Below are 25500 nucleotides of genomic sequence, written 5' to 3'. Positions count from 1 at the left end.
TCTGACATATTCTGACAAAGAAATGTATTTTAATGTTGTGGACTACACCTGAAGTTCCTGTAGTAGTGGAGTTATGTAGGTATGAACTAGTTATGGTTAATTCCTAATCCTATCCCAAATCCTCTAAAAGTGGATGATGGAAGTGTTTAAATTTTTCTCACTTGAAAAACTGATATTTAATTTTCATAACAATTCCAGTGAATTCTGGAACATCTATATAACCATCTGGAAGTTATTAGAAAGGGCTACATGATCAGAAAAGTGATATATTGTAATCTTGAGACCCTCAGCCCTTGCTCTGTGTATGTGGACGTATTTACTTTTTCTCAGTGTACTGTCTGTCTGTATGTTTCAGACAGCGTGTGTGTGTTTTTGTCAAGGGGGACCTTCCGGTCATGAAATGTAAAAGAGTTGGGAACCACCGGTTTTACACACTGCACACGGTAATGTTTATTGAGGTCTCAGAGGCTAAACACTGACACAGCTTTGAACACTTGAAACACAACTGATGATGTGATGTCAACTACACTGATACAATGAACATGCAGCCCTGAACACAGCACTAAACATGGAACACAGTAGGTCTCACACACTAAAACACCAAGAAATTACTGCCCTACTGAGGTCTTAGCCCCACCCGCATCTCCTGTTGTGATGCCACTGCTATGACCTGCCCTCACCATGACCGGGTCAGGTCTTCTAAGAGGATTTCTTGGTTTTGACGAGGCCCTTCTCCACCAGGCACCTGTACAACTCCTGAATGTAGGTGTAGATACACTTCCAGTCCGGCTCCTCCATCCGCAATAAGTCATCTACATCCAGCAGTGGGGGGCAGTCAGCCAACTCTCTGCAAAATAAAAACAGACAAAGATGAAAAGTGACCCTTGGGAAGACACTGCAGAGCTTACATGAAATGTGCACAGCATGGGTGTGTGTGTGTGTGTGTGTGTGTGTGTGTGTGTGTGTACAATGGCACTGACTCTGCCACCCTGAAGGCTGTGTGGAAGTTGTTTCGACGCTCGCTGGCCTGGAGTGCACTGTAGTCAAAGGCCGTAGGAAAAAAATTGTGAACCAGGGCACAGAAGGCCAGTCCATCACTCCAGCTGGACGAGAAGTTCTGGATGTCCACATTCTGCTCCATGGAGACAGGAGACCATGTATAAAGAAACGATCCTCTGCTACTACATTGCTGCATGTGTTTTGCCGTAGTCTTGTGTCATATCCATCCATCCATCCATCCATCATCTATGTATCAGTGTATCTATCTATCTGTTTGTCTATCTAAAAGGCAGATAAGTAAACAGATGGACAAATAGACAGATGATGTACATGCTGTCCTGCAGAAGGATTTCTAAAAATACCTAAAAGCCATCATGTGAAAAATCACAGCACATAATTATCAAAACTAAAAAACTTTACTGTAAACTGTGTGTGTGTGTGTGTGTGTGTTCCAGGTTTATTTCTACAGGTACAGCTCCTTGCAAAACTATTCAAAACCCTTGAAAATTATCCAGAGCATTGTCTGGATTACAAATTATATGTATAAATGTTATTTATATTTTTCCAATCAGTATTTTTATTGTAAAATCATATACTGAAAAACTAAATTTTAGTAGCTGTCTTACAGTGCTTGGGTGGTGCAAGAGTTTGCCAGAAAGCATCTGAATGTCGTAGCTAAGATGCGGAAAAATGTTTTGTAGTCAGATAAGACCATAATAGAGTGCTTGGCCAAAATTCAAAATTCTATGCATGGCACAAGACTGACACTGCCCAGGCCTCAAGAAACACCATCCCTACAGTGAAGTGTGGTGCTGGCAGTATCATGCTGTAGGGATGCTTCATCAGCAGGACAGGGTATCTTATCAAAACTGAATAAAGAATAGATTGCGCAAAATACAGAGAATTACTGCAGGAGAACCTGCTTCAGTCTGCTGAAAAAATGAAGTTTAGGAGAAATTTCACCTTTCAGCAGGACAATGATCCAAAACAGAGGGTCAAGTCCTGACCTCAATCCTACTAAGAATCTGTGGCACTATTTGAAAACTAGAATCCACAAGAGTCATCCAACCAACCTGAACAACCTGCTGCAGATTTGGCAAGGTGAATGGGGAGAAGTAACTTAGTGTGCACAGTGCACAAAGCTGTTACCCCAAAAGACTTAAAGCTATTATTGCAGCAAAAGGTGGCTCAACCAAATATTAATTTGTGGGGTTTGAATATTTATGCAAGCAATTACATTTCAGTTTTTCTTTTTCATTAAGATAGGACCAAATAAAAACTCATTTTGCCTTTGATAATTTAGTGTGAGAGCTTAAGGGTTCACAATGAAAATGCTGATTTGAAAAATATGTCTAAGTATTATTTATAATCTAGACAATGTTGATAACTGTCAAGGGCTTTTGAATATTTCTGAAGGCACTGTATTTTCAGTCATGCTGAGGTTCAGACGAGTATAAGTGGCATGGATGGGTGAATTCAGTCCATCTCAGGCCGAGGTGTCCTCAGTGTGGACAGACAATTTAAGGAGCTGTGGCCTGCAGTTGGGTATGATGATCAGCACACTGACCTCGTAATTGCGGGTCTTGGCGCGACACCAGTCCAGAAGCATCTGCTTGACATTCTTGTTGTCGGTTCCTGAACCAGGAGAACGCCGGGTCCTTGGGATTCGCACCACAGCTGGACCCATAGGGCTGTGGAGAGACACTGGGGCTTGAGCACAAAAACACAACCTTAGCGCAGAAGTTTGAAGGACACAAGGAGAACACACTCCTTTGGAGCTCAGTCTGGTGTCACTTCCCCTCACCCTCCTGCCTCCCTTTCCAGCTTTTGGGCCCAGGCCCGAGGGCTTGGTGCTGCAGCAGTCTTGGGCTTCATCATCTGCTTGCGTTTCTCCGCCTGTCTCCTCTCCAGCTCAGCCACACCTCCACGGGCTCCACCAGCACCCGGCAGAGCACTGAGGGAAAACAGGTGTATTATGGGGATCACATGAGATCAGAGAGAGAGAAAGAGAGAGAGAAACAAACAAACAAAAAAGAACCCTTTAGAGCCACACCTGCTGACTGCCATTCTGGATGATGAGCAAGGGACAGTCTGTACCTGCTGTCCTGCAGACACAGAAGAAGACAGAGAGGATGATACTGAGCTCCTCAAGGTACAAACAGTGAGTTACAAACAGAAATATTTTGCATTTCGTTAGTTTGTTTTCAAAGGAACTGAATTTAAACCCCTGGTCCTGTAAGTATAATAATAATAATAATAATAATAATAATAATAATAAGAATCGTACAAGGAGATTTGTGGCCATCTCACCAGACACTTTAGTGTGAGCACCAGGAGTACTTCCCATTTTTAATTCTTTTCACGTTACTCACAGTAAGAAAGAATGAGGTTAAGGTTAGGAGTAGCGTAATGGTTACAGTCCTGTTGTTCCATACTTGAGTGAGATACTGTGAATTGCTTTAGCCCTACCCCTAACCCTAACTCTAACCCTAACCCCTCACCCTAACCCTAACCCTAACCCTAACCCTAACTCCTAACCCCTAACCCCTAACCCTAACTTTAACTCTAATTAGCCCCTAATGCCAACCTGAGAACCATGGAGGGAGAGATTAACTTCCTTCACCTCACCTGGACCACTCTTTTGTGACCCTGCAGTGGCCTCCCTATGGGTCACTCCTACTTGGAGGCGGTCCCCAGGGGCCCTGGGAGGCTCAGATGGATCTCCACCAGGGGACAGGCTGAGGGCCTCAACACTGTGCACTGCATCCTCCAGCTGTGACAGTAGGTGGATGGGGAAAAACGAGAGTCAGTTATGGACGGTTAGACAGAAAGGTACATTGACTGTGATAACTCTAGATATATAATCTATACAGTTAAGTTTGGCTACAGTAATTGCAGCTTTGAAGACAGCGAGGTGTTGATGTGTTTTGTGAAAGATAGAAAAATGAAGTGTGTATGTATGAATGTGTGTGTGCATTGACAGTCTGAAGAAGAGATTACAGTGCAGTGAAAAAGTATTTGCCCCTTCCTGATTTTTTTTTTTTTTTGCATATTTGTCACAATTAAATGATTGAGATCATCAAACAAATTTTAATATTACACAAAGATAAACCGAGTAAATACAAAATGCAGTTTTTAAATAATGATTTCATTTCTTAAGGGAAAAAAGCTGTCCAAACCTACCTGGCCCCATGTGCCCCCTAAACCTAATAACTGGTTGCGCCACCCTTGGCGGCAACAACTGCAATCAAGCGTTTGCGAAAACTGGTAATGAGTCTTTCACATCGCTGTAGAGGAATTTTGGCCCACTCTTCTTTGCGGAATTGTTTTAATTCAGCCATATTGGAGGGTTTTCGAGCATGAACGGACTGTTTAAGGTCATGCCACAGCATCTCAATCAGATTTAAGTCTGGACTTTGACTAGGCCACTCCAAAACCTTAATTTTGTTTTTTTGAGCCATTCAGAGGTGGACTTTCTGGTGTGTTTTGGATCATTGTCCTGCTGCATAACCCAAGTGCGCTTGAGCTTGAGGTCACGAATTGATGGCCAGACATTCTCCTTCAGGATTTTCTGGTAGAGCACAGAATTCATGGTTCCATCAATTATGGCAAGTTGTCCAGGTCCTGAAGCTGCAAAGCAGCCCCAGACCATCACACTACCACCACCATGTTTGACTGTTGGTATAATGTTCTTTTTTATGAAATGCTGTGTTAGTTTTATGCCAGATGTAACGGGATGCACACCTTCCAAAAAGTTCAACTTTTGTCTCACCAGTCCACAGAATATTTGCCCAAAAGTCTTGGGGATAATCAAGATGTTTTTTGGCAAATGTGAGATGAGCCTTTGTGTTCTTTTTGGTCAGCAGTGGCTTTCGCCTTGGAACTCTCCCACGGATGCCATTTTTGCCCAGTCTCTTTCTTATTGTTGAATCATAAACACTGACCTTAACTGAGGAAAGTGAGGCCTGCAGTTCTTTAGATGTTGTTCTGGGTTCTTTTATGAGTTCCGGATGAGTCGTCGTTGCGCTCTTGGAGTGATTTTAGTAGGCCGGCCACTCCTGGGACAGTTCACCACTGTTCCAAGTTTTCTCCATTTGTGGATAATGGCTCTCACCGTGGTTCGCTGGAGTCCCAAAGCCTTAGAAATGGCTTTGTAACCCTTTCCAGACTGATACATGTCAATTACTTTGTTTCTCATCTGTTCGTGAATTTCTTTAGATCACAGCACGATGTGTTGCTTTTTGAGATGTGCTTCACTTTGTCAGACAGGTTCTGTTGAAGTGATTTCTTGATTCAACAGGTCTGGCAGTAATCAGGCCTGGGTGTGGCAAGTGAAATTTAACTCAGCTTTCCAAAAAATGTGGTTAATCACAGTTCATTCATAATTTAACGGGGGGGAATTACTTTTTCACATGGTGCCAGGTAGGTTTGGACAGCTTTTCTCCCTTAATAAATGAAATCATCTTTTAAAAACTGCATTTTGTATTTACTTGGGTTATCTTTGTGTAATATTGAAATTTGTTTGATGATCTTAATTATTTAACTTGGACAAATATGCAAAAAAATTTAAAAAATTAGGGAGGGGGCAAATACTTTTTCACATCACTGTATCTTCCATTTGGTCACTAAGGAACATGGACAAGATATGGAATCCGCTGACTTCAGCTTCCGGAACATTCTTGGCTTACCTTGAAAAAACGTACAACAGGTGTGTGGACACAACACACACACAGATACACCATCAAAATCCGGTTGGTGTTACCTGGAGTGCTGGTCCTGATTCGGGCTTTGGGTTTGTCTCTGTCAGCAAGAATAGAACATGGAGCTTTTTAAAATCCGTTTCTGTAGTTCAGCGACCTTTAATAATAACATTAATGTAGACACACACACACTTTCAGAACCGCTTGTCCCATATGGGGTCGCGGGAAACTGGAGCCTACCCGGCAACACAGGGCGTAAGGGGAGGGGACACACGCAGAATGGGATGCCAGTCCGTCACAAGGCACCCCAAGCGGGACTCGAACCCCAGACCCACTGGAGAGCAGAACCCGGTCCAACCCACTGCGCCACTGCGCCACCGCACCCCCTTAATGTAGACATTGTTTATTAATTTGTGAGAGCACTACACGGGGACACGAAAAGCTGGGGCATGGAGTGTGTTTACATTCAGAATGTGTGACTCAGCATTGTGTGTTGGCTCTCTGCGGTGTCTTGCTTGGTCCAGGGTGTGAAAAGGACAGCCTGCTCTACATAAGAAAGAAACACACAGAGTTCCCCGAACAAGTGAGTGAGTAAGTGAGCGAGCAAGTGAGTGAGTAAGTTAAAGGGAGCAAGCAAGCATGCAAATAAGTATGATAGAGTATGTGAAAAAGTGAATACAAGCATTTCTGCATCCATCACTGACTGTCACCTGTATCCAGGTGGTGGGACCTCCACCTACCTACAGGTGTGTAAGGGATGCTCATTTACATCAATTCGTTGTGTACACTTTTCTGCAATGAACACTATGTAGTAGTGTAGGCCCATACTTTATCTACCCAGGGTGACCTACACTGCCAGATATAAGCACTTGCCTTCGGTGTTTCCCGCGCTGCAGGTCGCCGCCCCAGGAGCCCTGCTGGAGGAGGAGGACGAGCTGTCCCTGACCTGGATAGTAAAGGAGAAACTCATGTCGATGCTGATCTCCTTGGCCTGTGGTCACAGCTGCTGATTGCCTGGTTTGCTGATGTTGATCCTGCTGATCACAGGTCCAGATCTCCCAGGTTACTGCTGCTAATCTCTTTGCTCACCACTGCTTATCTCCCTGGACATGGCTGCTGATGTGTCTCCTAACAGCAGCTCCTCAACCCTCTTTCAGTCCAAAAGCCACGTCCCTGGGCTCCACGATTGGCCCCCGGGCTGGTGGAGGAGGGGCCGTACTGAGGCAGATCCATAAATGAAGAGGAAGAGGAGGATGCCCCACCACCCTTATTCTAAAGCAGGATGGTTTGTGTTCCAGTAATTAACTCCTCCTCTCCTTTCATCTTATTTGGCTGCCTGTGTCCTCCTTCCTCGTTGGACCTTCTCAACAGCCTGTGCTGTTCAAACCCCAGCTTTTGATGATGGGACCATCCAGAGGACCAGAAGGATGGTGCATTGGCCTGTTCATGCATATAAGGGTTAAACCAGGCCAGCCAGCAGGAGGCGCTGAAGAGCAGTGCGTGGAGGGCAGCCGGTAGCAGCAGCAGGAGGGGGTTAAACAGGAGGAGTGGAGAGAGAACAGCGGGAGGAGCAGGGGAACATGTTGCCTTATTGAGGCAAAACTGAGCAGGACAGAACTTTGCAGGGATGTCATGTTTATATGAGTCATAGGAACATTCTCTCTCACACATACACACGCACTCACATACACGCACAACCACAGCCACAAGATCCGACATGTGCCAGAACACATGAACACATATCCATACACAGACAGGGAACAGATAAAAGAGACACTCTGGCTAAAGGATCCTCGCACTCAGAGCCGCCCCATTTACTCGCACCCTGAACCAGCTAAAAGTCGAAAGCCACTTTGGACACCTGTTGGGGACGCCTCACACTAAGAACTATGGGTCTCTGAAGGACTTATCATTAGATTTTTGCAGTGCGGTGTGGTGTCCCATGTGGGTCTGGGGACATTTGATCCAACTCTAAGCAATCAGATGAGGTGTTTCCCATCTCCCCCATACACACACTCCGGTTAAATGGTATTTACTGTATGTCTCTAATAGAAAATGTCCTACTAAGTAGTTTCTGCTTTGAAATTGTAATGAATCATTTTTCTGTGTATTTCAACTGTGATCTTCAATGAAAGAAAATAATAATAAAAGATAATAATCAATAAAAGATTGATTCATACCACATATGCACGAAAAAATCTGTCACACACTAGTTTTAATGGTTAGAACAATGGCAAAGTGGTTGTAATGATGCATAAGTGGTTTTTCCAGGAGGTGTACTGTATTTGCTGTTCATGAGAATTTAACAAAATAATTTTTAAAACTAATATGAATAAAAAGGAATTTAAATAATAATAATTACAGAGATAAAAGGGAATAAGTTCGTAAACATGGTAGCAAACAAAGACCTAGAATTAAAACAAAAACAGACTCAGATTTATCTCATTAGTTTTAGATCTCACCTGGTCTCACAACACTACACATCTGGTCAAAAAATCACATCAGAATCTTCACTTCTTGAGAAGGCTGAGGAAATTTGGCATGCCAAGCCGAATCCTCAGAAGCTTCTATAGGTGTGCAATCGAGAGCATCCTCACCAGCTCTATCACAGTGTGGTTTGGAAGCTGCACAGTACAGGATCGTAAGGCGCTACAGCGAGTGGTGAAAGCTGCTCGAACCATCACTGGAACGTCTTTACCATCACTGGAGAGCCTATAGCAGGCCAGAACCATTAGGAGAGCCATTAATATCATCAAGGACAATAGTCACCCCCAGCATAGCCTTTTCACACCCTTACCATCAGGCAGATACTACAGGAGTGTTAGAGCCAGAACCTCAAGGTTGAAAAACAGTTTTTACCCACAGGACATCAGGCTTGTGAACAACACCCATCTACTGCCTCTCCACCCATCACAGCAGACACAGTTCATCCTCTGAGCCTGAGAGGTGTCAACTACCCCCATCCCTCCTACACACACATACATATCCACAACGCCAATATCATCAGAGACCACAGACTATCTCCGCATGCCTTGCATACACAAATACACAACCCCCTTCAACTGCGAATAGACGCAATCTGCCTCTGCAGGACTTTGCACATGTAGGTCTTCCATGTTTACATTGCGCACTGCACACTTTATATATGTATATAACCTCGTTTCTTGTATTTTTGCACTAATAGTAATTCTGTGAATTTGTGATTTACGCCTTGTTTTTCTTTCCTTATGTACTTACAATTTATGTCATAGGCTGCTGAGAGGATTCACAGAGTAAGAATTTCATTGTATGGTGTAACGAACTGTTTACTGTACACATGACAATAAACTCTTGAATCTTGAATCTTAGTCCCATGAGCAGAGAACACTGAGGTTTGTAAAAGTTAAGGAGATGCTTCTTTGCGTTTTGTGGGCAGCAGACATTTATCTGATGTTTTTTTTTCCCCAAGTGACTAATAACTATTCACCCATTTATATAACTGGGCAACTTTATGAGAGCAATTTTCTAGGCTAAGTACCTGGAGTACTTAGTACTAAGTACTAAGTACTTTTTTGGAATCAAACCTGCAACCTTTGGGTCCAAAGGCAGTAGCTCCAACCACTGTTTAATTGCTGGAAGAATCTTTCTTTTGATGCTTTAGTTATTTTCAGGTTGGTGAAAAAATGTGTTATAGTTTATATTATTTTTTCCCATGAGAAATATGGGTAATTTGACTTGTGAATAATGGTCCCTGCCTAAAGGTGTGTTCTCAGTGGACAAGTGAGGCCTGTTAGGCAGGAGACACACGTACAGCAGTTGTACTGGAAGGCAAAGGGCTGCCCTAGGGTGTGTGAAGTGGAGGACAAAACCTCAACCAGATACACCACCCACAGGCAGCAGGTAGTGTACTGGTTAGCACCATTGCATTGTAGTCAGAATAGTTCGGATTTGAACAGGGGGGTTGCTACAACACCCTTCATCAAGGCACTTTCTTACATTAAAATAGTAAAAATTACCCTGGTGTAAAAATGGTTGAATCAGTGTAAGCAGCTCAGTCTGTGAAGTAATACTGTAAGTCTCCTTGGAAAAAAATGTTAGATAAATAGATGACCGTGTGAGACTTTCCATCACTTATGAAGTTATCAAAGTTACTCTTGGTGTCAGTGTAAAGAGAGTAGTGTTGCTGGTATCCCAGTTGGCCTCAGGGTGAATTTTACTTGTTCATTTTTCATCACATTTCCATGTCTCAGTAAGAACTATAAAGGCAATAAGTGGAATCAGATGGTTCTCGGCCAGGTTAGAACAAACTGCTGAACTCGCCATCCCAGTGGAATTGGCCTGATGAATGACATCGCACACATCTCTGAGCAGCCGGTCACACCAACTGGCATTTGGTAGGAAAAAAACACAGATTTAAGAAACCACTGAGAGTCTTCAAATAATACTGTATTTAAATATCTTTTTTCCACCATTGTAAAATTGACATTTGTCATTTTCCTTCATAACACATGGCTTCTGTTCTCCCAGTAACAATAAAACTTGGCTTCATAGTAACATATGGGAAAGATTAAAGACTTTTTTTAAAAAATAAATTACAGTAAAATAATTACATTCCTATTTATGACCTGCTGAATCTCAACAGCACTGATGAGCTCAGAAAACTGCAGGTAGAAAATATAACCTTTCAGTTAGATGCTACTTTAACTTAGGATGAACTTCAGCCTGGTGCGGTCAAAATGGCACAGTAAATGTCTAGTGAGCAGCCTGTCCACAGAAAGTCCAATTAGAGAAACCCGCACCGCACCCAGAGCCAGTGGGATCGGTCCACTGTGAGCTATGATCTAACCTACAAAATCGGCTCACTGTGCAGTAAGAACCATCGCTATCGGCCCATTGTGCAACAAGAACCATCATGAGTGGACCGCTGTGCAACACGAGCCATGGCAATTAGTCCACTGTGCACCAAGGACAATTGTGAGTGGTACACACGACCCATCCCAATTAATCTACTGTGCAGCAGGAACCATCACGACTGGTCTACAGTACACCAAGAACCATTGTGATTGGTCCACTGGCACCAAGAGCAATTGTGACTGGTACACAGTGCACCACAATCCATTCTGACTGGTCCACTGTGCAGCAAGAACCAGCAGGATTGGTACGCTGTACACTAAGACCCATCGCTATCTACGGTCCCTGAGACAGAAAAACATACAGAGTTCTGATCACACTCCCAAACATTACATTTGATCAGCTGAACCTTTTTGGTCATGACCCCTGTGAGGCGGGAGTTTAACCAACACTTTGACATTTCAGAACATACCTGTGAGACCTGACAGACCCAGTTAACCGAACCTTCCAGTTCATAAACTGTGCTATATCATATCGTTAAATATAAACAGTGTCATATTATACAGTGTTAATATGCAAACAGTATCTTTGAACAAGTGTAAAATAAATATTGACATATGATTCTTTGAGGTATGGCATTTCACACCACTGGTCATTTCCCCAAGTGATGTCACAGGAATTCTGTAATGCAAAACAAGGCAAAAAAGGGGAGCAAATCAAAATTAAGAACATAAAACACAAAAATAATCACAAAGGTGCAAACATTTTTTTCTATAATGGATGGAAGAGATCCTAGGTTTTGTGCGAAAATTTAGCGACTTATAGCAACTCATGCCATGGTCACATGCTGATGATACACATGGTTCATCCACCAGTGTGGCACTGACACCAGTCTTAACAACGGGTCGACGCAAGGCATTCTGGGAGACAGGGGACTAGAGTGATGCCACAAAGTATGCTGACAAATGAAAGCTTGTAGCATCACTGTGAGGAATCCTGGGAAATGGAAGGCTGCCAGAAGGCATGCTGGGAAACTGAGTTCTGGTTTAACACCATGAGATGTGAGCTTCTGTCACACCTTACAATGGCTAAAGCTAAAGATGGACAACAGGAGTGCAACATGATGGGAAATTTACCACAGATAGCAAAGCTATCACTCCCTTTATACATTTCTCCTTAACACAGCAGTGTATCCAGCAGCGGACGTGACCACGAATATCCCACTTCCTATCTCCTTGCAAGAAAACAAGCCAAACAAACAAACAAAAATGAAACCCTGTTTTGCATTAATCTGTAACAGTCACCACTCATGTAAACAACCGTTGACGTTAAAGTAGACAATGAAGACACTCAGTTTAAAATAGGTCCATGTCCACATAAGAAGCTGCCTCAAAGTCCAGCGTTCACACACAGCAAGTGTCCTTTGAAGAGAACCACACTCTCACTTCCTACCCCTGCCCCATGGCACCTGTTGTCATGTGCTCACAGTGTTGAAATTTACAGTGATCAGGTAGGATGAGATGACTGTACTCTGGTAATTCACTGTCTGGTGCGACCTGCAGTGCAGCCACTAAGAGGTACCAAACATACAAGAGTGCTGTGAGACCACACCTCTCAACAGCTCCCCAAACAAGCTCTTCGGAGCTCCTAGTGGCCACTGCTGGTACTGCAGGTGATGGAGTTGATGCACTGCTGGCAGGCCATGCCCCCCGCAATGCACCCTCAGTCAACTTTCCCTGGGGGCTTGATGCCCTGTTGCCCCCCATCCGACTCGGGGGAGGGACTGCGCATACAGCGCGAGTCTAAGTACCCGCCGATGTACTCGGAGTTCTGGTAGATGAGCACTCCGGAGAGCGTGAGGACCACACCGGCACAGCTGAGTGCAGACAGCTTGCTGTCAAAGAGCAGCTGCGAAAGGAGCAGATTGCCCACCACAGACAGGTTGCCCAGAATATGCAGGGTGACGGCGGAGGTGCGTGTGATCACGCAGCAGCTAGCCAGGTTGTACAACACCGAGCTGAGACAGCTGAGCAGGATGAAGAGCCAAAGGCAGCGGTCGTAGTGCAGCGGCGACTTGAGGCCGGCCCAGTTCTCCAGCACGAGCGCCGCCACGGCCAGGATCAGGAAGCTGGGGATGGCCATGAGGTAGAGAAGGAAGACCGAGTGGATCTTCTCCTCCTGCAGGAGGATGCCTGGTAAACACACACACACAAGAGCAGAAGCTGTCAGAGTTCAGGGAGGGGACCGCTGTGCAGTGCTGTTACACAAAGACATCACTGAACTGGAACTCCTCATGATTCATTCAAACTTAACCCAGTAAGGAGACAAAGGGGCTCTGTACAGGAATGACGTCACCGTCGTCCATAATCAAGATAAAAAAAAAAAAAAGAAAACGTTTCGGGGGCGGGGCTTTGAAACGGAGCGCTACTATTAGTTCACGCACCGGATGCCCCGGAGGTGCGGGGCGGATCTACAGGAAGCGGAAACCTGGGAGACTAGTGTAGCGCAGACGTCACCTAAAATGAAATTATTAAAAAATAAATAAATAAATAAATTTGAATTAGAATTAAGATGTTCGAGGTTATACAGAGTTATTAAAGATGTTATCTGTTTATATCGCTCTGGTTAAATATCATATTCGCACGTTACGTATGAAAAGTCTTTGACTAACTACTACACAGGGAAATAAATATAAACTTTGGCTCCGTGGGCTAGCCTACACGCGCAGGTTGTCTATCGATTGGTGGTCTGGAATATGGCTGAATGCTCGTTAATCTGAGCAAACTCGAAACCCGAAATACTGAGCTCCAGCCTGATGAAACATGGAATAACAAACATTGTTTTTTTCACAACTCGTCGGACCCAGACAGAGCGCAATTACTCACACCATTCACACAGTATCGCTTTTCATTAGACGTCTCTTCTGTTTAAAGACAGAGTGCGGATCCCAGCATTTAACACTTCATTATACGCGTGTCAAACACAAACTTAAGAATTATAACGTAATAAATTAACACACAACGAGCGCCTCCAGTATTTTAAAGGGGGAAACTGCCTGCGACATGCATGTGTGTGTGTCTTAGTGCGGGCACCAGAACCGTACTAACTCCATTTTAATTTTCACTAAAATCAAAGCAGTAGCAACATAATATTCTTATTTCAGAAAGAAACGATTCAAGCAGTTGCAGGGCCTAATAACGAGCTCGAAGAAACAGGCTGGAATCAAAGCAGTTACGCCGTAACCACAATTGACAATTGTTATGATAAAAATCAAACCAGCTACACTGTGAGACAATTACTTGTGAGTCACACTACTATCATTGCAGTTGGTTACAGTGTAACAAAAATAATCATGCAATCAGACTAGTTACAGTGTAACCTGAGCTATAATGATCATGTACTCAAACTAGTTACTGTGTAACAAGAATTATGACTCTATCATTAGCTCTATCTATGGGGACAGCCGATAAAGCAGTGGTTAGAGGTACTGCCTTTGGATCCAAGGCCATAGGTTTGATCCCCACCTCTGGCTGTAGTGCCCTTGAGCAAAGTACTTGCCCTAAATTGCTCCAGTAAAAAAATTACCCAGCTGTATAAATGGGTAAGTAATTATAACTAATATTATGTCACTTTGGAGAAAAGCATCAGCTATATATGTAAATATTAAACTATCAAACCAATTATGATGAAACCAGAACTATAATAATTACGCAATCAGACCAGTTACAGTGTATCCAGAATTACAATAATCCTTTCAAGAAACACTGATTTTAGAGCAGCACCCATAATTCCAGCAGTCACACAGGGGCTGGACTCACTCTGCTGGATGGACTTGATCCCGCGGAGCATGGTGGCGGCCAACACGAAGAGGCAGCCCGTCTGGTCGAACTGCACCTCGCCAAGGACGCTGAAGGAAGCTCCAAGGCAGATGGGCATCATCGCTGTGTACTTAAGGATGTGATGCTGTTTGCCCAGGACCAGGCTGGAGATGGCCAGGGTGAAGATGGGTGTTGTCGTGTAGATCATCTGGGCGAAGGAGAGCTGCACGTAGCTCAAGCCCATGTTGCCAAAGGCAATGCTGGCACAGAAGGTCAGGCTCAGGAGGAATACTTTGCACTTGGCTTCGGCTCGCAGGTGGCCGTCCCCTGCCGCCACGTGGGGTACCAGCTGCAGCTTGATGAGCCCGTAGTCCACGACGATGGCCGTGAGCATGTGCAGAGCCGACAGCAGCAGTGGGTACCGGAAGTTGTACACGGTGAAGATCCACTTGTTGAGGCTGGAGATGGTGGTGCCAGTCACGAGCCACACGGACACGGCAGGCACAAGGTACAGCACCTCCGGAGGCCTCCTCCATCTCCATCCACCTTGTCCACTCGCCACCCTGCTGTCCACCATCCACCTGCAGCCTTCATCTCCAGTCTCCAGCTCTGCGCTGCCCTCCGTGCGCGCTGTGGCCCCACATCCGGAGAGGCCATCTGCGGTCATTGTGTTCGCTTCATCCTCTCCTCTGGAATGAAATCATGCGCTGTGTTCTCACACACACAGAACTGGAGGCAGTGATGAGCACCCACTGAAGGTGCCCTGTGTGACTGTCCAAGATGGCGAGCTGTTGTCCCGGCCGGTGACACACCGAGACCCGCCCAGCCACGCGTGGGCCACACGGGGGTAACAAACAAACAGTCCGTTACTAGGATACGGCTGGAGGAGGGCTGTGTGGAACGCGCGCCGGGACCGCTTCCCCCCGCCCCCTCCTGCCCCGGTTTGAGAACGGAACACGTCCCGACCGGCTTACCTGCCGAGCTCGTGCGCGTCCATGTGAAGGAGCGATGTCGTCATCGCCGCAGTGCAGCAGCAGCGCGTCCTGATGGGTCCCTCACTGTGAGTCTCTCTCTGTTCCTCCCGTGTCCCTACCGTCACGTGCCCCTGGGACCCCGGCCGATCCGCCGCGGCTCCGTCCCCCCGCGCAGCGAACAGCGCATCATCGCAACCCGCAGACCGGCACCACGCACAGCGTTTTTTACACGTTTCCACACGGTACGGGTACGACGCGACATTACAGCGCGTGGTCCGCCATGATGACACGGTGAGAGTGTGTTACTAAGTTTAAAGCGACATTTACGAGCGCGCGCCCGAGGGGCGGTGTCGGGAGATGGACACAAAATAACACCACGTGGGCATTCTGATATGTGCACTGATGGACTCACCGTGCGGCGATCTCTCGGGAGAAAGGGAGAAGGTGTCAGATCCCAGAAGATCCTCCGAGCTCCTGTGCCTCTGAGATGATCAGCGCAAGTCCAGATAAATCAAACGCGACATGATCTCTTTGTACAGTTCTTACGCGTGTCACTCAATGACAGCACTGCCGTGTGAACGCGCTCTGTGATGTGTGTTCACTCACTGTCTCCGTCATCGTGACACGCTGGAGACCCCCCCACCCGCCTCGCGCGCTAAAAATAAACACGGAAAAATACCGTCGTTACGGGGCTGGGCGAAGCAAGTGGACGTCTGAGACATATGGACCATAGTGGCACTGGGAGTACAGCATGAGGACACTGCATCATGATCATATCAATGCATCGTCCCTCCATCATGGCATCATCTTCACATCATCACACATCACCACTTCATCATTACTTTTACATGTATTCATTTAGCTCACGTGTTTCTCCAAAGTGACTTACAATGTTAAAAACATCATTGCATCTCCGTAACATGAGTATATCACCACATAGTCAACAAAATTGCATGTCATCATCACTTCTACATGACAGCATAATTAAAAACACCATCAGAGCTTCATCTTTACATTGCTATATTGTCACTCTACAAGATGCCTACATCATCACATCTCTATACCATCACATCTCCATAACACCAGTACAACATCACATAGTCCACACAACTGCACATCATCACATCACCACCACATGAGCACAATGTCATTAAAAACACCATCAGAGCATCATCTGTACATTGCTATATTGTCACATCTCCACAACACCTTGATTTCATCATGTCCACAAAATCACTACATCTCTACACCACATCTCCAAAAAACACTCATCATCATCACCACATCATCTCCACATATACTTTGGTGGACTTACCACCACAGAAATGCCGTCGTCGCCCCACCTCAGTTGAAATAGGAAGCTGCCCTTTGACTTTTTAAGGATTACATGGAACGTGTCACTGGGGGAGTGCTTGGAGTGTGACACATGGGATACCTGCAGCCACAAACGTGGCATCACGTTCTAACCGGAAAGGAGGTGTAACTGGTCTCAAACTCTTGACCTTTAGTCCCCGCCTGCACAAGTCCTCACAATGAGTACACAGAGCCCACAGATATGAGGATGAATATATGGAAATTCAAGCACAGACACACACACATATGTAAATCTTTGTGAAGGAGGCCCATTGATTGTCAGACACACACGCACGCATACTCACACTGTCTTGGATAGTGCACAAACCTCACTGCTGTTGCTCGTGTGTGAGAATATAACCACAGCAAGGCAACCAGGAACCAGGACAAAGACACACACATACTCTGAGTACTGTGTGTCTTCCAGGATATCAGTGGACTGAGCTAAGAGAGCGGTTGTCTGTAGCCAGTATGGTCAGGTCTCCTTCACTGGACACATTTGTAGTGACCCTGGCTGAGTAAGAGCAGGAGTAAGAGTACTGCTGGTCACATGGACAGTGCACAGAACTTCTCGACAGTGACTAGGAGAAAGAGAAGACACAGCGGGGAGGTTGGGTCAGTCACTGGTACTGCTGCACTTTGGGAGCCAGTTTTGATGGCAACTCCCAAAAACTGCCAAGAAGATCCCCTTCCTTCGTACTGGTACCCGACCATACGGGTTTATTGGTTATTCTTTCCCGGGTGGGGTCTCCCCCTAGGTTCAGTTTGTCAAGGCCTGGCTAGGAGCCCCACCTGGCAGCTGACTTTTCCTTGGAAAAACAGTTTGATTGTTGATTTTATTGTTTTAATAGTATTTGCTATTTAATAATTCTTTAGAAATCTGTGTGGGTATGATATGCTATAAATGTGTGTTTTAATATCATTGAAAATAATAGAGTAATGTTGGAGTGTTTATTTTTAAGATGACTCAGGTACTTATGGGTTATTCACAATTTTTTACAGTTTTTCTTAAAACACTTAAAGGTAAAGACTTTTAAAGTCCCAGGTTTTTTGTTTTCTTTTTTTTCTGAATGTGGTTATTTGTAATTGTTTTTCACCTCTCATGGTTTTTACTGTCTGTTGTGGAAAGACAAGTTTATGTGCAAATGAGTGAATAATCTCTATCATTTCTATGATGAGAAAGACTTTAATGAAGTATGATGTGGAGGTATTTTGGAGTGTTTTTTATGGAATTCAGTAAAGCTTGTGTGTGTCCAGGGTAGCTGTGTGTGTATGTTCTGGGCCCAATGACCCCGGGCTTCGAGCTGCACTGCCCACAGAAAGGCAATCAGCTTTATTATCCAATAAGAAGCACCATTGAGTGGCAGAGAAACTCACATTAACTTGCGGTGCTCCATGGAGGGGTTGGGGGGTGGGGGGACTCCGGATGGGTGCAACTGCAGCTGTGCTCCTCTAGCACTTCTCACTCTTACTCACTTTTTCACATGAGCCCTGAAAAGTGTGTGATGAGGAACTGTACTAAACCATATGTTCAAACACATTAACAATGGCTCTCTATGAGGATTTAGCTTAAGTCCCAGAACGCATATTGTAAAGTAGCTCCTTTTCCCAGCATCACTCAAAACTCATGATATCACCTATTCACTCGAATCCAAAATCACTGAAGCACAAAGAATTAATGGTGTAATGGCTTTTGCAGTTCTCCTTTTCTTTAATTGAATTCCTGAATTATTACAAGCCCAGTTCTGTACAGAGGCGCAACAACTCAGTTTCTCGTCACCATTTACTACAGAAATATGTCGAAATGAGGAGCATTCTCAAGGAGTTTTGTCTCTCTAAAATTATACCAATTGTGGTAAAAGTTACCATTTTCACCAAAATTTTGTGTAGAATTCCACAGGAAAGCCATCAGGCCCTGGAGCTTTTCCAAAAGACACTGATCTTCAAAATCAGTTTCCAAAATCTGCTCGGGAATAAATGGGGCTGTGATCATCTTTCCAAAAATGATAGTTCTGCTGGGAGACCAAACCCCATGCCCAAGTGGCATTACCGTGTTGTATATCCACAGTGTAGATGTGAGGCCTTATTGCAAACATTTGCTCAATAGCCGGGGGCTGCGGTGGTGCAGTGGGTTGGACCTGGTCCTGCTCTCCGGTGGGTTTGGGGTTTGAGTCCCGCTTGGGGTGCCTTGTGGTGGACTGGTGTCCTGTCCTGGGTGTGTCCCCTCCCCCTCTGGCCCTACGCCCTGTGTTACCGGGTAGGCTTGGGTTCCCCGTTACCCCGTATGGGACAAGCGGTTCCAAAAACGTGTGTGTGTGTGTGTGTGTGATCAATGGCTTGTCTTTGTTCACATGCTGTGTCACTGCGTAAGAAGAGTGCTCTATAAAATAAATTGAATTGAATTATTCTTGTGCTTGTTTATTCAACAGGTGGTCATGGTCATGCAGCTGGAGTTAAATGGCATGTTACTGATGGGGTCTGTTGTGCAACCTTCCGGGGGAGTGCTCACTGAGCACTTACTTTACACATTCTCCAGCTGACCGACATCAGCAACTGGAAAATAAACTGCGTTGCGTCCCAGGTGTTCCGTGTCGGCCCGGAGGTGTGGGTGTGGCAATCTGAAGTCCACAGTGAAGCCTGTCCAGGCCAAAACTGTAGTGGCACATGCAGACAGTGGAATGCAAGAGCTCCAAGCCGAAGTGAAAGCTTTGAAGCTTCAGTTAGCTGAATGTTCCGCTTTTCTGCCTGCTCATCCTGTGGTGGTCCAGGAGTCCAGCATGGTAACAACTGACTCCACTGAACATCCTGAGGATGGTAGCGAAGTGAAAGCTCTGAAAAAAGAGATCAGAAAACTCAGAAAGCAAGTCAAGATTATGTCAGTTAAGCCTGCTACTGCAGTCATTGATAAGTCAGATCCCAGGCCACCGTCCTCAGCTATACCACAGCAAGGCTCACTCCCATGTCGTAGACAGGGTGGGTTTTTCTGTTATCGCTGTGATGAAGACGGGGATATGGCTGCAAAATACGACAGACCGGAGGACCCACAGAAAGTGATCCAAAAGTTCATTCGTGCACAACGCACAGTGTGAGCCACTAAACAGAGGTCAAGTGTTTCCGCTGAGGGTAGCCCCTCAGATATTCATGTGAGTAGAGGCTTTGCCAGTACCCAAGCTAGCTGGTTGCCTAAAGAATTGGTGGGACCACCCTCCATTGTTCAGGTCAAGATGGAAGGGAAGATCTGTACAGCCCTGCTTGACAGTGGGTCCCAGGTGACAATTATTTTTGACAGCTGGTATAATAAGCACTTGAAACATGTACCATTGTGTCCAGTAAGCAGGTTAGCCATCTGGGGTCTACGTGATTCTGAAGATGGTTATTCTTATCAAGGATATGTGCAGGTGGAGTTGGAGTTTCTGCAAAAAGGGATGACTGATGGGAATCCCATCAATGTTCTTGCTTTGGTTTGCCCCGATCCACGCTGTTCTGATAACATTCCTGTAATGTGCAAAGGGTACACCCTTTTGTCTTTGGCACACAGGAGGATATGAGTGCTGATCCATCCTATTCGTTGAATGTGAGCACTCTTAAGTCTCAGGCAAAGACACTAGCCTAGATGGGGCATGTTCCCCCCCACGCTGGAGACAAAGTGGCCGATGTCAGTTGGATGGGTCCCGACCCTTTGATTGTTCCTGCTGCTGATGAGCATGTTGCAGTCTGTAAGATTCAAAAAACCCAGTCTATGGGGAAAAGCATTCTGATTACAGAGTGAGCTCCCACTCTTGCTCTCCCTTCTGGTGTCCTGGTACAGCCCACTGTGTTATTTTTATCAGCTGTCGATAAAGACAACTTTCTGGTTATGTTGCACGAGTCATTTAAAGATGCTTTCATTTCAGCTGGCACCATTATCGCAAATACATGTCACTGACACAGTGACTATTGCAAAGAGTAATGACAGCAAGAAGCCCACAAAGATTGATCCAGCCTTGTTTGACTTTGGGAATTCACCCGTTTCCAAAGAGTGGAAGATGAGGCTATCACATAAATTAGCTGAACGAGCCAATGTGTTTTCACTGAATAAGTGGGATGTTGGTTTGGCAAATGGGGTGGAACATAGGATCACACTTACTGATGATAGGCCATTTTGAGAGAGGTCCCGGCATTTGGCACCCACTGAGCTAGACGATTTGCGGCGTCATCTACAGGGACTGTTAACAGCAGGTATCATAAAGGAATCCAGAAGTCTTTTTGCATCCCCCGTAGTTATTGCCCAAAAGAAATCCGGTCAATTGTGCATGTGTGTAGATTACAGGACTTTGAATTGCCACACTATCCCCAACCAGAGAGATTCAACAGGACTTTTTTGTCCATGTTGGGAACATTGGACCCCAGGCAGAAGCAGAGCTGGAGTCAGAAGATCAGTCAACTTGTGCATGCCTATAACTGCATGAGAAATGAGGCGACTGGCTACTCCCCTTTTCTGTTGATGTTTGGTCGGGAAGCTCGTCTGCCTATAGACTTGTGTTTCGGTGTGCCACTGGCGGGTGATGACGGAGTGCAATATTAACGGTATGTCACTAAGTTGAGAGCAGATTTGAACAGAGCTTATCAGTTAACTAAAGAAACTGCTGAAAAGAATTGTGAATAGAACAAGAGAACACATGATAAATTAGTCAAGGACCAGGTTCTGGAAAAGGGAGACCGTGTACTACTGAGGAATTTTGGTGTCAGGATTAAGCAGAAGTTACAGAATAGGTGGAGGTCCTTACAATATATTGTGGTGGGGAAAATGAAAAATCTGCCATTGTACCAGATCAAGCCTGAGAGTGGTTCTGGGGCAATCAGGACAGTTTACCGTAATCATCTACTTCCCATTAGATGCTTAGTGAGAATATCAGGGAATGTGGATGAATCCGATCCTCTGCAGAGATGAGCAACTAGGCTGCAGAGTCTCTCAAAGACAAAACAATTGGTTTGCAATCAGAGGAGTGATTCCATGATGAGAACGGCTGTATCATCCTTCTCTGACTTAGATTCTGAGGTGGTTACTGAGCCTTTTACGTTCTATGGACAGAACTGGGAGAATGTGTTACCATTAGCAGGAATATCTGGTGTGAACCGGGCCCCCTGTGGAAATGAAAGTCACAATCCTTTATTAGCAGGGGCTGGAAGTGAAGTTGAATTAGGAGGGGTTGAAGCTGCCAGTCGAGAGTACGCTCTCGAAATTGAAGCGTTTCCTACTTCAGGTTCAGTGGTGGAAACTGATCTAGAAGGGGGAGCAGGCGACCAGGATGGTTGTGAGGCGTTGCAGGACAACGTGTTGTCTGAACAGTCAAGAAGGGAGAGAAGACCAGTGGTACGGTTTACCTACAATGAGCTTGGAAAACCTTCAGATTGACCACTAGATATTCTGAGCAGAGGAGTACTTGTTGGCTGTGGAACTTATGGAGATAACCGATGCTGTTCCAGCCACACAGTGTGGTGTCACCCTATGGCGCTGTGCTCTTGTTATGGTACATTTAAGTGATAATTCTTTATGAAGCTGCTATATGAGTTAATGATGATAGGTCATCAATTTATTAGAAGGGGGAGAATGTAGCCCTGTAGCACTACTAGTTTGTGTGTTCATTTTGAAGGTTTAAATAAAGCTTCATCAATTTGTTGAGTTGTTGGTTGAAGTCATACCAACACGTGTTGGAACAGGTGCAACCTACACATTATGTCAGTTTTGCATGTATTGTAAATTGAGTGGGGTTCAGTTTGGGGAAGACCCAATGAGAGGAAAGAGGGATGGAACAAATGTGAAAAGTTTCTAGATTTTTCTAGAAGGGTCTGGGAGAGTGAGAGTGCTCCAGAGTGTGAGGAGGTGATATTTTTCTGGTTGCTTGAAGAATGACCAAAGAGGCAAAACATCATTTCACGTTGATTGCGTATTCCCAAGGTTTAAGTTTCCGTGGTGTACGTTGTGGTCCCACGAGACATTCCGTTAAGAAACGATGAGTTTTCTTGCCACAGGCTGCAATCAGGTTTGCAACGAGGGGTGTTTTATGTGTGTTTGAAATACTCTGGCACAAATCATTCATTGTGTGCAAGCAAAAGAAGGTTCTGTAAGAAACTTGTGAAGTCTGTTGGGTGTCGAAATGTAGCAATGAGGTTATGTGTTTGTAATACTGGAGTGTATTTTTGAAGTTCGTGTTTTCTTTGTGTTTGGTTATTTGCATTTGTAATTGGTGTGATCTGATTGGGGTTAGTATTGTGTATTGGACAATAACTTTGAATACTTCTTTGGCGCGGATCCTCCTCCCTGGTGGGTCTGGGGTTCGAGTCCCGCTTGGGGTGCCTTGCGGTGGACTGGTGTCTCGTCCTGGGTGTGTCCCCTCCCCCTCCGGCCCTTTGCCCTGAGTTGCCAGGTAGGCTCCGGTTCCCCGCGACCCTGTATGGGACAAGTGGTTCAGAAAGTGTGTGTGTGTACGTATTTCTTTGGGTTTTTTATTTACATGGTGTTTGGAGAATTTAATAAATTTGTTTGTTACTGAAATAGTTGAGTTGGGTTATAACATTTTAGTTAGAATAGAACTGTCACACCTGCCAACTTGGTAACAAGCAACACCGGCAGCTGATCAGGGTCTGGGCACATAAAAGGGCAGCCCGGACCATAGGAGGCTGCGGAACCTTGTTCAGCCTCGTTACTCACTCGTGCTCCTAGTAATTGCTCCTCGTCCCACTCCTCGTACTCGACTTCCTGGTTTGCCACAACTCCTTGCCTGTCCTCTGGATTCCGTTTCTCGGATTCTCCCTTCGGACTCCGTTCGTACATCAGTTTCTCTTGCCTGTCTTCTCGACCATGTCTTCTGGATTGCCCCTTGAACAACCTTCCTTTGCCCCGTACTTGAGTCCAGCACACCCACTCCGGGAAACACCGTGACAGAAGGTTCCTCCTTTACCGCAGACCCAGCGAAGCTGAACCATGTATTGGCGGTGTTAGACGCTCGTGAGGCACGCCTGGCGTGGATGAAACAGACGCTTTCTGACCTCATCACAGCCTACAATGTAATGGTAAGCACACTGAAAACAACAGTCGACGCCACCACGACGCGTGCATCCACTCCTGCAGCACCTAGCCCACCAAACACAACACCGTCTATACCGCGCAATATGCACTTATCCTCGCCAAACCGTTTTGAAGGTACGAAGTGCTGTTTCCACCAAAAACAGATCGCCTTTTTAGGTTTCATTCTGAGCCGGGAGGGGGTGGCTATGGACCCCGAAAAGGTAAGGGCAGTACTCCAGTGGCCGAGACCCACCACCGTAAAAGCCTTACAACAGTTCCTAGGCTTTGGCAATTTCTATCGCTGTGTCATCCGGGGCTTTATTACTCTGGCCGCACCTCTGACAGTCCTAACCTCGTCTAAAATGGCCAGACTCACCTGGACAGATGACACACAACGCGCCTTCAACACCCTGAAGGGAAGGTTTACGACAGCACCCAACCTCCGTTATGCCAATTCTGATGTTCTGTTTGAGGTGGAGGTGGATGCTTCAGAAACTGGGGTTAGGAGCCGTACTTTCCCAACACCAGGGAGACCCCCCTAAACTTTACCCATGCGTCTTCTTCTCAAGGAAGATGTCACCGGGCGAGAGGAATTACAACATCGGAAACCGAGAGCTCCTGGCAGTCAAGATGGCCTTCGAAGAGTGGAGACACTGGCTGGAAGGGGCTCGTCATACATTCGTTGTCCTTACGGACCATAAGAATCTGGAATATCTGCAAAAGGCAAAGCGCCTCAATCCCCGGCAAGCCAGGTGGGCTCTCTTTTTTACCCATTTTAACTTTACTGTCTCCTATCGGCTGGGTAGCAAGAACACCAAGGTAGACACCCTCTCATGCACGTACGACTGAGAACCACAAGAACGAGGTCCCAAATACATCTTGCCTCAGTCTTGTTTCTTGGTGCCGATACAATGGGATTTTAGCCAGGACCTAGCCAGACCCCGAGCTGTAGAACCCGAACCTCCGGGTAAGCCCGCAGCCAAACAATATGTACCCGCCGAGTTGAGAGCCACAATCTTACAATGGGCGCACGACCACCCTGCTGCTGGCCACCCTGGGTACAGCAAGACCCAAGCTTTTCTCCAGAAGCATTTCTGGTGGCCATCATTGCCGGAGGACACCCAAGACTACATTCGGGCATGCCAGGTATTTGCTCAAGTCAAGCCCTTGAACCAGAAGCCTACGGGACTTCTGGAGCCCCTAACTGTACCAAACCGTCCCTGGTCCCACATAACCTTAGATTTCCTTGTGGATTTGCCTGCCTCGGATGGTAAGACCACTATTCTGACTGTTGTTGATCGTTTTTCTAAGGCTTGCCATCTGGTGCCCCTCCCCAAGCTTCTGACAGCCATGGAAACCGCCGAACTTCTCTTCATCCACGTGTTTCGCCTCTTTGGTATGCCAGAAGACATTGTGTTGGATCGAGGTCCCCAGTTCACATCCCGGTTGTGGAGGGCGTTCTGGCAGAAATTAGGCGTGTCTGTAAGTCTCACGTCGGGGTACCATCCACAGGCAAATGGGCAAGTGGAGAGAATCCAGCAAGATATAAGCTGGTTCCTGCACAGTTACTGTATGGAGAAGCCTCAGCAGTGGGTAAGATACTTACCTTGGGCTGAATACACACACAACTCCCTACCTCACGGGTCCACTGGTTGCTCTCCGTTTCAGTGCGTATTGGGTTACCAACCCCTGTTGTTCCCGTGGCAACAGCTTTCAGTGACGTGCCAGCGGTGGACGAATTGTACCGGGCCAGGGCAGAGGTTTGGCGGGATGTTCAA

At 45.8% G+C, this 25500-nt stretch overlaps 2 protein-coding genes across 3 annotated transcripts; both read right to left on the bottom strand.

Annotated features, from left to right (window-relative positions):
* Nucleotides 1–441: 441 nt before the first annotated feature.
* Nucleotides 442–7464, bottom strand: smtna (smoothelin a). Its single transcript, XM_018746021.1, has 8 exons — nt 6573–7464; nt 5762–5799; nt 3628–3772; nt 3053–3104; nt 2804–2953; nt 2567–2690; nt 981–1132; nt 442–847 (listed from the first exon to the last, which is right to left on the bottom strand). The coding sequence occupies exons 1-8, from the start codon at nt 6667–6669 to the stop codon at nt 700–702; spliced, it is 906 nt and encodes a 301-aa protein (XP_018601537.1). The 5' UTR covers nt 6670–7464; the 3' UTR covers nt 442–699.
* Nucleotides 7465–10112: 2648 nt separating this feature from the next.
* Nucleotides 10113–17570, bottom strand: slc35e4 (solute carrier family 35 member E4). 2 transcript variants are annotated; one of them, XM_018746026.1, is made up of 3 exons: nt 15734–17570; nt 14348–15036; nt 10113–12721 (listed from the first exon to the last, which is right to left on the bottom strand). In XM_018746026.1, the coding sequence occupies exons 2-3, from the start codon at nt 15012–15014 to the stop codon at nt 12252–12254; spliced, it is 1137 nt and encodes a 378-aa protein (XP_018601542.1). In that variant the 5' UTR covers nt 15015–15036; nt 15734–17570; the 3' UTR covers nt 10113–12251. The 2 variants fall into 2 exon arrangements, with proteins under 2 accessions (XP_018601542.1, XP_018601541.1); XM_018746025.1 differs by having other exon boundaries at nt 14348–17570.
* Between the last annotated feature and the right edge of the window lie 7930 nt (nt 17571–25500).

This window comes from Scleropages formosus, chromosome 6 (genome assembly GCF_900964775.1).
Source record: "Scleropages formosus chromosome 6, fSclFor1.1, whole genome shotgun sequence".
NCBI classification, from domain to species: domain Eukaryota; kingdom Metazoa; phylum Chordata; class Actinopteri; order Osteoglossiformes; family Osteoglossidae; genus Scleropages; species Scleropages formosus.
Note: the sequence above shows the minus strand (reverse complement) of the source record. Positions and strands in the feature narration are given on the sequence as shown.